A 15,673-nucleotide genomic window follows, 5' to 3' on the forward strand; every position below is an offset into this window, starting at 1 on the left:
AATTAATGTCTGATAAATATTGTTTTAACCCTTCCAGTAAAGATCGTTAAGGTTTATTGGATTTGGATAACTTCACAGCAGAAAACTCTGCAAGTCCTTTTTCTATAACGTGTTAAACTGAACTTAGTTTCAATAGAATAATGACATGGTATATTTATAAACCCTTTGTCTTTATGTCTATTTTTCTCCTCTTCCTGCAAATTCAAATTTGCATTCAAAGTCAAATGTAAGTAAACAAATTTGCTTAAAGATACATACCTATGCCTGATATAGTGTGATCCAGGTATAAAACTATTGCTTATGTAGCTGGGTTAAAATTATGATGTGTTTATGATGTGTTGATATATGTTTACATTTTTATTTATTTGTTTGTTGAACTTTAGCCAAAACTGGTTCTTAACTGTTATGATGTTAAATAGGCATTGTTTATTGATGTATTGTTTGAAATATGTGTTGTTCATGAGATAGAGATCAAGCATGGAGATTATGTTTCACATTGAACGCTAATGGGGTAAGATATTTTCTCACTTTACCATTGAGTTAATAACTGTCTGAATGCCTTGTAAATTTTAAAACAGCACTAACTGTTTTGGCTCACTAGGGGGCTTAAAACCTTTAGTATTAAAAAATCTTTAATAAAGTGAATGAGTATTTTTATGTTTTGCGACTGAGGGTCATATTTCAAATTAAATGTATGTACTCTGTTTTTTATTTTCATAACTCCTGAAAAAAATTAAGATCTTACTGTCACTATAGGATTTTCAGAATAAAATAAAGGTAAAAAAATTAAGTCTTAACCCTTTTGAATGATGTATAGTTGTTTAATGTAAGTACATTTAAACTAACAGTAACATTAAATATATGTAAATAAATAACAATTTTGTGCGTCCACGTCGGCAGGCAGATTATCAGACTAAAAAGACGCACACATAAACAGCACGTGCATCCCAAATGTCCATGTTCAACATCATATAATGAAAGATATGTGGTGTATTTTAATCTGAAACTTTACAGACACATTTTGGGGATACCAGAAACTATTTTTATATAGCTGAAAACATCTAGGTTAGGGGGCCAAATCATTAATTCAGTCTAGTTTATTCAATCTGGTGTTCTTCGGAGGCATATTTGATGGTTCCGAGAATTTGCATCCAGACAAGAGAGCTCTCAACCACTTAATATACTGCCGTCTGACCTGAACAGAAATGAAAGGACCAGAACAATGTTAGACATCTGCACAAATTATTAAAAACAAACAAAAATAATACATTAATTGGTTACTATATTTTTTTCTTCTGTCTGGTGTTATACACCTGACTACTCTGACTCCCCTGCTTCTCCCTGCTGTGTTTAGGGTTACATGAGGGTGGGGTTTTAGATTAGGCTTCCTCAAATTATCAGCAAATCAGAAGCAGGGGAGTAAGAATCTTGCACACCAAATTATTGGAGTTTCCAAATGTTGTTTATACAAATTGGTTTCACAAATGATTCACCTCGTCACTGAGGACACAGTAGACCAGAAAGATGAAGGTTCCTTGCTGTGAGTTCAGGATCAGGAAGAGAATCATCATCATCTGATTGTTAATAATGAAAAAACCCAGAATCCAGGGACAACCAAAAATCACAAACTGGGCCAGAGTTTTAAAAACCATAATCCTGCAGAGAAAGAGAAAGCAAAATTATCCATGTATTTCCTTTTATGTTCCCTTTCAGTCGGTCACTACGACGTCACATTGTGACCAGCAAATTGGGAACCGCTTCGCAGAGACCAATCTACTTAAAGAAACTAACAAAACGCCAATGAACTTGACATGCTGGTATTTGCATCTGCTGGCGCCGACCCACGAATATAAAATGCGGAGCAGGTGCATAACCAAACCAGCTTTATCTTTTTAAAGATGGCATTCCATCCGTGCTCCATTTCTGTATGCCGAGTGTTCATTGCTCCCCGGGATGACCACGATCGCTATCTTTCGTGTTTGACAATGTATGGGTCTCCAACACGCTGAGGCTGCGTTTCGTGATAGTTAATGCTCCATCTGCAAGGGCATGACTATGGTGGATCTCCGGAAACGCCACCCTCCTTCCAAGCCAGGTGCTGCCAAGGGTGCAGCAACCAAACTTGTGAAGGACAATGTCCGTATAACGGTGCTGAACCGGTCCACTGGTTCGTCCAGTGACCGTCAGCGCCCTGGTCCATTGCCAGCAGAGGTTCCGATGGAGACGAGTAGCCTGTGTTCTACGGCATCCTCGGGCTCTGCCCGATCCGGATCCGCTCCCTCCTTCGGGTAGGGTTGTGAAGCCCGTTTTTGACTTCGAGATGGCAGCCATGCTCGCTTGGGCGGCAGTTAACTTGAAGTGGACTGAATCTCCCCAAACCGTCCCGCCTTGATGACTGCCCAGATAGCATGCAAACCATTGAAACAATGTTAAAAACTGTTGATTTGTCAATGTTAACTGCATTGAATCAGTATCAGGTTTGCACCCTTCATTTGTATTGAAGGAGTATTGAGATTTCGGCGAACCACCATTGTTGTGATCAGTGTTTGCTTTAGTTGGGTCTTTGACTCTTGTTAATCACTAAGTTAAATCTTTCTTTTCTTTTGAGTTTGTATGTGTTTATGTAGAAACACATGTGCATTGGAAAAGAAAGATGTCTTTCAAAGTTAAGTTGAAACTGATTGCTTTTTGTGAAGATGTCAAGATGATGTAAAATTAAGCAGATTTTTTAAATCTTTACATGATTGTATTGAACCATTTTTGACAATTATAATTGTTTTGGTTTGTAAATAGACTGTGACTGAACAAACAGAAAAATTGCTGACACATTCAGACATCATTACTCATCCTACAAATCTCAACAATGGTGACAATCATCAAACAAATTCATATAAAATGATCAATTGCAATGCATGCAGGGAGTTATAAATTAGTTTAGTACTACAATGATACCCAGCATGCATTGCAGCATGAAGCTTTCTTTTGTTGATCCTCACCATTGATGAGATTCATAGACCGATTCATGATGTCAGAGATAGACTAAGCAGTTTAACTTTTTAAATGTTTTTTTGTAATCCTCAAAATAACAGACCTGACACTGTTTCCAACTACTACTGTAACATCAATTTTTTGCGTAACTTCAACAATATTTCATTAATATCATTTAGGTATATCTACAAGAATTAAACTACTTGATAACATTAGAACTTAGTTTTCTTTGCAAAAACAGATGTATTTTAAAACACTGCTTCAGCAGCCAAAAAAAACTTACCATTAAAACACAAGAGTAAAGGGCCCAACTAAAGCAAACACTGATCACTATAATGGTGATTTGTTGAAATTTCAATATTTTTTCAATATTAATGGAGGTTGCAAACGTTATATTGATTCAATGGTATTAACATTGACAAATCAACGATTTTTAACATTGTTTCAATGGTTGCATGCTATCTGGGTGGTGCTTATGGGGTTCCAGGGCTTTTCAGCCCTGATTTGGAAATGCACCTGCCCCACATTATATACCCACAGGCCGGCACCAGCAGATGCAAATACCTGCATGCTGAGTTCATTGCCAGTTTGTTAGATTTTCAAAGTAAATTGGTCTCCACAAAGCGGTTCCCAAATCGTCAATCACAAGGTGACATCTTCGTTCCCCTCCTTAAGGGAACAAGGGTTACATCCCTAACCAAGACGTTCACACGTTTCTCTCTTTAAAATAATATTTACTTTGTTTGTTTCATGCATGAAACTTCAGCGTTGAGGTTTTTGAGAGCTGAGTTCAAACTGATGATGATACTGATGAAGAGAATCGTGTTTATCTGCAGAAAAAAACACAGTAAATGAAGCAATTACTTTCTTTCTGGTGGTTGAAAGAGTCTAACGATTCATCAAAAACTAAAACATACAGCAACAATGAAGTAAACAGGTCCCAGAAAACTCCAGATGAAGCCTTTCTCCTGTTTAATCCAGCATCTGTTTACAGAAAAACACTCAATAAAAAATACTATTTCAGATGTTCATTAAAGAAATATAAACAGATACATATTACCTGTGTCACTTCACACTTACTGTTTACTGCCATAGCCTTCAGGAACCACTCCAGCAGACACGCCCACTATAACCGCAGCAATCGCATATCCAATCACAATCAAGAATCTGCTTTTAAGCACCGCCCTCTGTTTGGAGCTGATCTGTGATAGGTTCTTCACACAGATGAAGAGCAGCACAGCTTCAATGAACATCCACACAAAGCAGGAGAGAAAGAAAAAGTGAAGAGCTCCTGATATCACAGCACACAACTCCTGAAGAAAGAGTTTAACCAATAAAAGGGATTTTCTGTTTTACACTAATTTCTTGCTAACTAGTCAAATTAAAGATGTTGGTATTCTTTAATCAAAAGTTCTCACCTTGTGAGGTTTTATGAGATTGATGAATTGTTGTGTGAGTAAGAACAGAAGATGAGCAGACAGCAGACTGATGCAGAGGTTGATTCGAGCTACATTCTTCACTCCAGGTTTCAGTCGACAGAAAGCAAAAGTCAACAGAGCCAAACTAGTAAACACCAGACCCACGATCACAAACACCAAATTCAACAACTCCATCAGAGGATCATCCTGAGAAATTGTCAAATCAAAATGTGAGACTTTTTTTTCCAAACAAGCCAAAGAATGAGAAGAATGTTGAGGATTTTCGGTGAAGCAGTCACAAAGCTTCAGAGGACAGAACACTTATGAAAACTTACTATATTTTCATTTAGAAAACATTAAAATGCCATCTGGGCTAAAATTTAGAAAAAAATAAATTTAAGATGGCATCATTTTGAAATAATTTTATTTTCCAGTGAACTATTCCTTCTGTAATGCTTTTGTCTTGAGAAATATTTTACATTTAAAAACAAAAACAATGTACATTTTGTAATGAAACTCATCTTCCAGGTTCTATATGTAAACCTTGCAAGCACATATTCAGGTTTCTAGGTTAAAGGTGGCTCTGGTGTTTCTGAAACTCAGTTATTTTACAGTAGCTTAATATATATTATGTCTAGCAGTGGAGGAAATTTGAGTAAAAATGTATAAATCTGCTTTGTCAACGTTTGTGGCAAAAAGTTTTATATCATCCCATGATATAAATCTCATCTGTCTTAAGTCATCTTACCTCTGGTGGGCTGTTGGTTTCGAGGATGAGAGCGAATGTTGACAGATGAAGACATGAACACATGGTGTAGCTGCTGTTTGTCTTTATAACAGAGCAACCATCTACAATCCACTCAGTGATGTTCCAGTACACACAGTAAAGATTTCCTCCAGATAAAAATTCCTTAACATAAAGAAAAACATTCAGAAAATATTTGAGCAATTTAGAAAAATGTACAGTGTCGGCTGGTCAATAGGAGGCGCTGGGGTGTCACCCCCTTAAAGTTGGCCAGAGAGGAAAGCTAATTTAACATGTTACCAAAAAGTTAAATATATATTGCAAATTAATACGAAATATAATCATTAAAAAATCAAAATTGTGTTCATTGTGTGTTTTATGTTTGTGTGTCTGGCGCACCCCAAAACGATTGTTTATGGCCCTGTTCCAAATGGCACAATACATGTGGACTTTCAGTCTTGTGGCCTTAAATTGTGCGTGCTCTCTTAGTCTACAACAGTGGTTCTCAAACTTTTTCATTGTGCGGCCCCCTTTGTGTACGGTGCATTTCTTTGCACCCCCCCCCCCAAAGAAAATGTATGACAAAAAACAGTTCTAAAACTTCACATTTTAAGTAAACAAAACATATACAAATTTCAGTTAATTTCACAGAATTCATGATAAATTAATGTATTTTATAAAATGTCATAAAACTGGGGCCCCCCTGGCACCATCTGGCGCCCCCCGTGGGGGCCCCGGACCACAGTTTGATAACCAGTGGTCTACAAGTCCGTAGAGCAGACCCTACTTAAACACACCTGAAAATCTAAGAAAATTAAAGATGAGCAACTCACTTTAATGTGTTTAAGGGTGAAGTTGACTGGTTTCGTGAGCTGTTTGTTGGTGGTTTTAGGAAGAGTAGCTGAGATGACAGTGGACATCATGATTTTAACTGTGTCATCTGATGTGCTGAAGAAGTCTGGTTTCAGTAGGTCCTCCATTGTGTTGTAGCTCATTAAAGTCACAGCAGCTGATCCTGTGTTACAGAGACAAAGAAAAACAATGAATTTTCGTTGAGATTTTTTACTTGTTTATATAATGAAGCCATGTATTTATGTAAAATCAATAATTAATGGATGTGTTAAAGTTTTTTAAATCACAACAATATTTGTACACACCATAGTTTTTCTTGGCAATCTCAATGAGATCAATGTCCATAACAGCATTTTTCGTGCTGAGCTGAGGGTTTTTATGTAAGGTGACATTTGGTCCAACCATAAAGACTTGTGCCTCTGATTTATATAAAAAATAGAGTATTTGATTTAATAACATTTTTTATTTATTAAGAAAAATAAAGATTGTTTTATTTTTACAACTGTTAGCTCATTCAAAACATCAAAGGCTATTTCTCACATGATTTCAGTTACATTATAAATTGTTTGAGTTGTATTTGTCTCTTACCAAGAGTATCACGAGTGAAACTGACATTGCTACAGTTGCTTGTTGGCTTTACCAACATGGAGACCAGCTCCTCACTGACCCTTATCAAATGGTTTCCAGCCGACACTAGATTATTCGGGTCCAATGATAGTGAGGGTAAAGTCTTCTCTGAAGTTTTAAAGATCAGCTCCAAAAGATAAGTAATGTTCTAATGAATAAACCAGAAATACACATTTAGAGAGGTAATCGTCAAGGATTTCCATTATTATTTTAATTAATAAAAATTTATATTTGTCAAGTATCATTCACTTTCAAAAGCTTTTTCAGACACTGGAGAAAGAGACTCTGTAACAACTTTATTCATTCACTCCACCAAACACTCAATGACTCTGAACCTGCAGTCCATTTCAACTGGAGCTACCAGAACAACATGATTATAAAATAATGTTTGATTGATTTTATAGTTGTATAAGCTGAGTGGACAAAATGAGAGAGATACAGTTTTTCTTAAAAGCAGTGGCGGAGCCAGAGGGGTGTCCAGAGTGGCCCTGGACACCCTTGACATGTCACTGGCCACCCCGTGTGCCAACCCCAAATTTAATGCGCTACTTTTACTTAATCGCTATGTTTATTTTCGACGTGTGGCAGTGCAGCACATTGTTAAAAACAAACATTATGAATATTAACCCTCCCTGCGGTCGCGGCGAAACTCTTTATTTTTCAATCACTGCGCAAAGAAACTTGGATTACTCTGCTGATTTTGGACATACAGATATGATTTATACATCATTTAAAACGTTCAAGTGTCATTTATTTGTGTGTCTATAAAACTGAATGTTGTGCTTTTCACAAATATACATAATGCGCGTTCTGTTATCTCTCCATCAGTGACGTCTTTTCAAAAACGTGTCAGAAAAATTACTGTAACTTAACGAATACTTTTCATACCATCAGAAGATAAATGTCATGTCTACATAATGCTTGGAATCTTTAAAATGATGTAAGTGAAGTCGTACATTTTGCTAATACTACATGATTTATTTTATATGCTGGAAGTGTGGTAATTGTTTTGTGGACTGAATCTATGCCAATTCTTTTTACAACAAAACCCAGCACCATGTTTTCATTCTTGACGTGATCTTTATACTGTATGATTGTTAATTCGACTGGATTGCCACATTGAACTTGAAAGAGCGACGCGCATATCCGATAGTGCAGCCAGAGCTTAAACGACTTCATATTCGCGTCTTTTTGGCTTAAACGGACAAATGCTCATATGTCAAAATAGCTGTCTTGGTGATTTTCATACTAAACATTTGGTTACTGTACGTCGTAAATGAATAAACATTTTATTGCATTTGGACTTAGCCTAACCTGTTGAAGTCTCTCTGTCATTAAAGTTAATTAAATATCAAAAGAAAAAAGAAAACTTTTGCATCTTCTGTATCTTCGTAAAGAAATATTAATCGAAACATCCTTTGTGTTGAGCTCTGCTATTTGAAGTAAGTTTAAGGGTTATCATGGAGTTTAGATTTCCTGATCTTTTGCTTCATTAAAGGGATAGTTCACAAAATGAAAATTCTGTCATCAATTTTACATCCTTATGTTGTTCTAAACCTGTACGAATTTCTTTTTTCTTATGAACACAAAAGAAGATATTTTGATAAATGATGGTATGCACACAGCTGTTAACCATTGACTTCCATAGTAGGAATAAAAACAACATAATGAAATTCAATGGATATACCATTAATTGTGTGCTTACCATTATTTATCAAAATATCTTCTTTTATGTTTATTAAAATAAAATACAGGTTTAGAACAACATATGGGTGAGTAAATAATGACAGAATTTTCATTTTTGGGCGAATCCCTTTAACAGACAGTCATTAAATGTAAGAAATACAGTAGAAAGATTTAAAATTCACCCTTATTATGTTTACATCTAGTGCGATCAAAAGATTAATTTATGCTTTCTTGATACATGGTTACATGTCATTTTCTTTTATGGACTATGGACCCCCTAAAGTAGCTTTGGCCACCCCCTGGCCACCCCATTAAAACAATTCTAGTTCCGCCACTGCTTAAAAGTAAATGTGTGGTCCTAAAAACAAGACATATAGACGTATTTTTATTATTATTATTATTATTATTATTATTATTATTATTATTATTATTATTATTATTATTATTATTATTATTATTATTATTATTTTAGACTTACATTGAAAGGGAGGTCTTGTGCTGTAATGTTCTCAATCTGGTCAAGAAGGTTTGTTAAACATCCTGTGGTCTTATAACAACATAAAGATTAAAACATTAAAACATTAAAATAAACTTAATGTGCCATTATTTGTAGTGTTATGAGTAGTAATAATAATTAATTTATAATTGCAGTTTTAAAAACCCAGTCAAACTTACCCTGCATCCATCTGACTTTATATTAAGAGCTGAAATTGAGAGACTTTATAATTTATACAAACATTTATTAAGTATTAAATCAAAGCCAGAGTCTAGATCAATAACATGGTTACCTGTATTTGTGAGACTTATGTGTGTTGTGTCATAGTCCTCACAAGAATCTGCAACTATAAAAGAATCAACGCTTGTAGTTGTGGGACTTGGAGATGTTGTATTATAGTCGATCCCTCGAGAACCGGTAACTTTAACAGAAGGAATGCTTGTCGTTTTATTACTTGGAGTTGTTGTATTGTAGTTGATCCCTCGAGAACCGGTAACTTTAACAAAATGGATGGTTGTCGTTTTTTGACTTGGAGTTGTTGTATTATAGTTGATCCCTGGAGAACTGGTAACTTTAACAGAATGGATGCTTGTCGTTTTTTGACTTGGAGTTGTTGTATTATAGTTGATCCCTGGAGAACCAGTAACTGCAACAGAAGGAACACCTGTAATTGTGGGACTTGGAGATGTTGTATTGTAGTCAATCCCTGGAGAACCGGTAACTGCAACAGAAGGAACGCCTGTAGTTGTGGGACTTGATGATGATGTATTGTAGTCGATCCCTGGAGATCCGGTAACTTCAACAGGAGGAACGCCTGTAGTTGTGGGACTTGGAGATGTTGTATTGTAGTCGATCCCTGGAGAACTGACAACTGCAACAGAAGGAACGCCTGTAGTTGTGGGACTTGGAGATGTTGTATTGTAGTCGATCCCTGGAGATCCGGTAACTTCAACAGGAGGAATGCCTGTAGTTGTGAGACTTGGAGATGTTGTATTGTAGTCGATCCCTGGAGAACCGGTAACTTCAACAGAAGGAACGCCTGTAGTTGTGGGACTTGGAGATGTTGTATTGTAGTCGATCCCTGGAGAACCGGTAACTTCAACAGAAGGAACGCCTGTAGTTGTGGGACTTGGAGATGTTGTATTGTAATCGATCCCTGGAGAACCGGTAACTGCAACAGAAGGAATGCCTGTAGTTGTGGGACTTGGAGATGTTGTATTGTAATCGATCCCTGGAGATCCGGTTACTTCAACAGGAGGAACGTCTGTAGTTGTGGGGCTTGGAGATGTTGTATTGTAGTTGATCCCTGGAGATCCGGTAACTGCAACAGAAGGAATGCCTGTAGTTGTGGGACTTGGAGATGTTGTATTGTAGTCGATCCCTGGAGATCCGGTAACTTCAACAGAAGGAATGCCTGTAGTTGTGGGACTTGGAGATGTTGTATTGTAGTCAATCCCTGGAGAACCGGTAACTTCAACAGAAGGAACGCCTGTAGTTGTGGGACTTGGAGATGTTGTACTATAGTCGATCCCAAGAGAACCGGTAACTAAAAGAAAAAAACAAATACAACTATGGATAGACAAAAAACTAAATACAGCTAAATTACTGCAACACGTCACATATGTAAAGCATATTTATCTCTTGAATATGTTCATATAGAGATACAGTTTAATGTTGAAGTGCACTGTTGTCAGTTAAATAGATTAATGTGTTTACACTGCTGAACACTTACACAGCATAACACAGATGACAGTTAGCTCTCCTCTCAAAACATCTGTCAGAAGACAGAAACAAAACATTTTAATTAATAAATTAATTACTTTTATTAACTTTGAAACAAATGTCTCTTAGATTTTATTAACTAACACAGGATTTAACAAGATTATTTTCATTCTGCTCTAAAAAACACAATAAATACAAATAAAGATATGCAAATAGCAATATGCAAATGACTCCTTGCCTATACTCAGTTGCACAGGTTGGATCATATATTTAAATATGCAAGTTAGTTGACAAATCCACTCTTTAGCATCACCTCGGACCATATATATATATGTAAATAGATGCAACATTCAACAGTTTCAGACAATTCATACTGCGCGATTGCAGCACAGAACTGAAGCAGCAACCTGATATTATGAATTTCCATGTTATAGTCACGGAATATTTTGCTCATTTATCCCTGTCATTGTCACAGATCTCTGCATTTTCCAGTGTCCATATCATGGACTTTCTTTCCCGTGTTAGTTTCACGTATTGGTTACTCAATCGTTTTTCCAATTTTCTCACCATTTTCGCGTGGAGTTGGGTTAGAACGACTTAGACCAAAATTACATCCCAACCCAACCCTAACGTCATGCGACAATTGTTTAAAAATCTGGGAAAAAATAGTATAAACCAATAGTTAAAGTGACATCCTAACCCAAACCCCAAATCTAACCCCAAACCCACTTGAAAATGGTTTAAAAATAGGAAAACCAATTGAGTAACCAATACGTGAAACTGACATTGGAAATTGCGAAGATCCGTGACAATGACACGGATAAATGAGCAAAATATTTCGTTACTATACCACGGAACATTGTGAGATCATGTTGCAAGCAGCTGTGCAACATCCATACATAATATCTATAGTTCAAACTACTGATTCACTTGTTCAATTCTGATGATGTTATAGCAAACCAAGGCGATTTCAAACATCAAAAGCATAAAAACATCCAAAACAATTTTCATTAAAAAAAATTTACATTTCCAAGATTCTGTTTTTTCTATTGTCTGAACTTGTCTTTGTAAAACAGTCTAAAAACTTAAAACATTTTATGGAGAAAATACAATTTTGTTAAATTATGAAATTGCACATGATTTGTCTTAAAGCATATTAAAAACACGACATAGACATATAAACAACAATAAAAACTTTAACAGATGATAAAGAAAATAAAATCTTACCTTTCTTAACAATGAAAACCATTATGATCTGTCTGTTACCCGACACTAGATTATTTTCATAACAAAACCAGATTAGAGTGTTCAAAACAGATTTAAAGACAAAACAAATAGATGCAGCAGATTCATGAAACTGTGTTTATGTCATGCTTTTGCATTGTAAAAAATGTTGCATGCAAGTTTAATCAAATTGGTTATGCAAGTCAATTAAACCTAAGTTTCAACTAATATATAGTTTAAATAACTTATAGAAATTTTAAATTATTAAACTTAATGCATTTGGTTAAATTAAAACAAAAACTTATGATTACATGATTTTTACAGTGTGTAAAATGTGGTTATCAACTAGATTTCATATGTTGGTTTGAATCCACATTGTAACTCAAAATGCTCCCTTCAGTTTAAATCAACTTGGTTATAATTGAATTCAACCTACTAATTGAAGATTTGACTAGTGATGAATTGACATAACTTATAAAAACAATTTAAAAATAAATTATTAAGTTAAAGTAACATAAAACATATACATGTATGTCTCCATATATAACAGGATTCAGTACAAAATCATAAATATGTTTAAATAATAAACGAGACAAACATCTAAACATCATCTATCACTTATGACTAACACTGGAAATTTGATGTAAAGTATAAATGTTAAGTTGATTTTACCTGAAGTGAGTTACGGTATACTGATCTTCAACTGATACAAATGAATACAATCAAATATTTGTTTCTTTCTTTTCTTCTCTGTTTGATTTCCCATTCAAATTAGTAACTAAACCCAAACGCATTTACACATGTATCCAGTTTCACATCAAAATGTTCAGACTCATAAATCCCTACAGTATGTTCATGTAGAGTCAAGTTCAACTAAAACAAACACTGATCACAATAATGGTGACTTTAAATGAACCAACATCTAAACCTAAAGTAAGAAAATGACTCTACAAGTAAGATGTAAAATGCAATTTTAGGTTTCAGACAGAGATGGTGAGAGAGAGGATAACAAAGCTTTTAATTCTGCTTCAGTGTTACTTTTTAACACTCTGTAAGATTGGGACAGTATATACATGCAGCAGTGTTTATTTAACTCTGGGGATTTTGCTGCATGAGGGCTTCCTGGGGGCTAAGTGAGGGCTGCCCATGCAAGGGCCATTGTAGGCTTGTTTGTAGGGCCTGTTCTGGCCCAGGTCTGGGCCTGTTATGGGCTATTCTCTGTAATCCAGAACTGGGCCATTGTAGGGCCGTCATTCTTCACTGTATGTGGGCCGAGGAAAACTGGTTGTGTGGGCCAGAGCTGGGCCGGAACAAAATTGCTATGTGGGTGTCATAGTAACTTTAGTTGCACACCATCTATAAACAACTAAAGAGCACAAAATCATTTACCTCAGCGCTGCCGCTCAAACCACGCGCACCAAGTGCTGAGGGAGCACCAAAAATAACTTAATGAAAAAAAGGTGTCTTAAACAATCAAATAATCATCACTCAAATTATCACTTAAAGCAACACCAAAGAGGTTTTTTTACCTTAAAATAACGCTTCCAAAAAAGTTTCAGTCGTTCATCCACTCTAAACAGGGTGAACAGCACTTTCACATTCGCTTTGCAGCCCTCTATCGGCCAAAACCGCACTAAAGAAGTTTCCAACCGTCGGGTAGCGGTCCTGTAGTCCGAGTGAATACTACAAAAACTTGCTTTACGGCAGACCTACAATACAATCAGAGCCAGCTATGCCTCAGTATTTATGACAGTGGGTAATGGACAATTGTGCTTCTAACCTGTAGGGGGAGCAAAGAACAAAAACTCTTTGGTGTTGCTTTAATCATCTTATTTAACACTGCTTCAGAGTTACTTTTACACTGACCGGTGTTAAATTTATTAAATTTCCAGAATTTATTGTGTATCTCTCCTTAGATATTAAGCACATAAATGAGAACTGATTATGAGACGTTAGAAGGCGTAAGGAGATGTTTTACCTGTAGCCTGGTAAGTAATTAAATGTTTTGCATTCAACAAATGCAAATATTGCATTTATTTTAAATGTTTTTTTTTTTTTAATGCTACTTAGATCGTTAAAATATGGGCCATTTTATTATTCGTATTGAGTAATGTTATGGTAAAAAAATCTAACTGGCACAGTTCTTTATGGTGAAATGATCTTCCAAACACTGTCTGATCACCCAGATCCAGCCAGTCAAAAATAAAGCTAAAAAAAATCTTCACTGTGAATACTTGACAGAAAGTGTTAAATGCCTATTAAAAAATGATCAACGTTTCTGTCTTTCTAAACATGTATCTCTAAGAAATTGTAATCATTCTATTCATGTCCTCACTGTCATTCATGTCCTAAAAGTCACTTTGAATTTGAATTTGAATTTGAAGAGTCTGCTAAATGTCTAATTTAATGTCTGATAAATATTTTTAAACCCTTCCAGTAAAGATTGTTAAAGTTTTTTTTTTTTTTTACAAAATTTTGTGTAAAATACTGTGTTCTAATAAAGGGACATATTTGCTTAACTTCACATCAGAAAACTCTGCAAATCATTTTACTATAATGTGTTATAGACCGTTTCAGCGAGCGCATGTGCGATGACGCGATACACATCTGGTCCGAACTTTACTTCTAGTTTCTGTTTGTTTGATGGCCTGACTTGCTAAACTGAACTCTGAAACTAAACAAATAGCTCGTCAAGAATAACAAATGTTTTGTTTTCCTAGGTAATCTATGTTTAGTTTACTTTGCTTGTTACATAAATAAACTATGTTTAAAGTACTTTGTTGTTATTTATTCGTACCGGAGTTTACTGGAAGTTATGTGTAGACCACGAAAGCCGCTTGTTTATGTTGTTACTGCTAAAACTATTTAAACTTAGAATAATCAATAGAATAATGAAAATGGTATATTCATAAACCCTTTGTCTTTCTTTCTCTTTCTCTCTCATCTTCTTGCAAATTCTAATTTGCATTCAAAGTCTAAGTAACAAATTTGCTTACCTACGCAGTTTCTTGATATAGAGTGATCTGTCTATAAAACTATACCTTATGTAGAAAGAAGTTTCCTTCTACATTCCAACAGCCTCATCAGTGACAGATAGTTCTCACCTAAAATAGAAATGTCACTTGTTCATGTTCTGTGTTTAATTGACTTTTAGTTTGTATTTTGGTTTCTGGTTTTCTTTCCCTAGTTTGTAGTGCAATGTAGTTTTTTTATTGATTGATCTGTTGATTATCTCCCCTGGTGTTGGTGTTCGTGGGGGTTTCCACAGCAGAGCCAGCTGACAACATGGCCACCTCTTTATGGTCATTGTTAACTATGCCAGAAGTCTGTTTTCCAGTCTGGCGGACCCTCCACTGATTTCCGTTCATGCAGCTGGTGTTCTGTTGGTCCCAAGTCCAGTGGTTCCAAGTCCGGTGGTCCCAAGTCTGGTGGTCCCAAGTCTGGTGGTCCCAAGTCTGGTGGCCCCGAGTCTGGTGGTCCCAGAGGTATCAGATGTCTGTCAACTGTCTGCAGTGCTTCTTGTGGTGGCTATGGGCCTGTGGTGTGTTTGGGCCACACACTGATCTGCAGTTTCCCCAGTGGTCACTCCAACCCCTGAATCCAATCCACAGCTCCCTGTCATGGCCAAGATGGCTGAACCTTAGTCTCCTGAGCTGCTATTCACAGCCAAGATAACTGAACTGGAGTCCCCTGTGCGAAGTCCAACCTGGCAACTCTCCGCTTCCTATTTTGTTAGCTTTTTAGCCCATGTGTACATTAAGCCTTAGTGTTGCAGTTGTCTTTGGTCAGTCATTGTTTGTGAATATGTCCGTTTGAGGTTTCCTATTGTAATTGTTCTTTTTCCTTTACTCATTTACAGTATCATGCTGAAATCTTTTAACATTATTATTATTTTTATTTTTGTATTGATTTTTT

General features: G+C 35.9%; 1 protein-coding gene across 1 annotated transcript; it reads right to left on the bottom strand.

The window, feature by feature from the left end:
• Window positions 1–888: 888 nt before the first annotated feature.
• Window positions 889–12,536, bottom strand: LOC129443898 (uncharacterized). The gene is made up of 16 exons (XM_055204151.2): window positions 12,431–12,536; window positions 11,762–11,806; window positions 10,545–10,586; window positions 9,105–10,358; window positions 8,992–9,020; window positions 8,795–8,863; window positions 6,592–6,778; window positions 6,309–6,422; window positions 5,985–6,166; window positions 5,155–5,316; window positions 4,407–4,613; window positions 4,069–4,301; window positions 3,906–3,972; window positions 3,727–3,818; window positions 1,494–1,656; window positions 889–1,195 (listed from the first exon to the last, which is right to left on the bottom strand). Exons 2-16 carry the CDS (start codon window positions 11,781–11,783, stop codon window positions 1,088–1,090), a joined length of 2,931 nt encoding a protein of 976 aa, XP_055060126.2. The 5' UTR covers window positions 11,784–11,806; window positions 12,431–12,536; the 3' UTR covers window positions 889–1,087.
• Between the last annotated feature and the right edge of the window lie 3,137 nt (window positions 12,537–15,673).

Source organism: Misgurnus anguillicaudatus, chromosome 3 (assembly GCF_027580225.2).
Source record: "Misgurnus anguillicaudatus chromosome 3, ASM2758022v2, whole genome shotgun sequence".
NCBI lineage: Eukaryota > Metazoa > Chordata > Actinopteri > Cypriniformes > Cobitidae > Misgurnus > Misgurnus anguillicaudatus.

Bases quoted from the DNA above. Each gene is read 5' to 3' on its own strand.
- LOC129443898 (XM_055204151.2), bottom strand. From the start codon at position 11,783: ATGGTTTTCATTGTTAAGAAAG. The intron at 8,864-8,991 runs GTAAGTTTGACT...TGTTGTTATAAG, and splicing joins TAAAGTCAGATGGATGCAGG to ACCACAGGATGTTTAACAAA. The intron at 3,973-4,068 runs GTAAGTGTGAAG...TTCTGTAAACAG, and splicing joins GAAGGCTATGGCAGTAAACA to ATGCTGGATTAAACAGGAGA.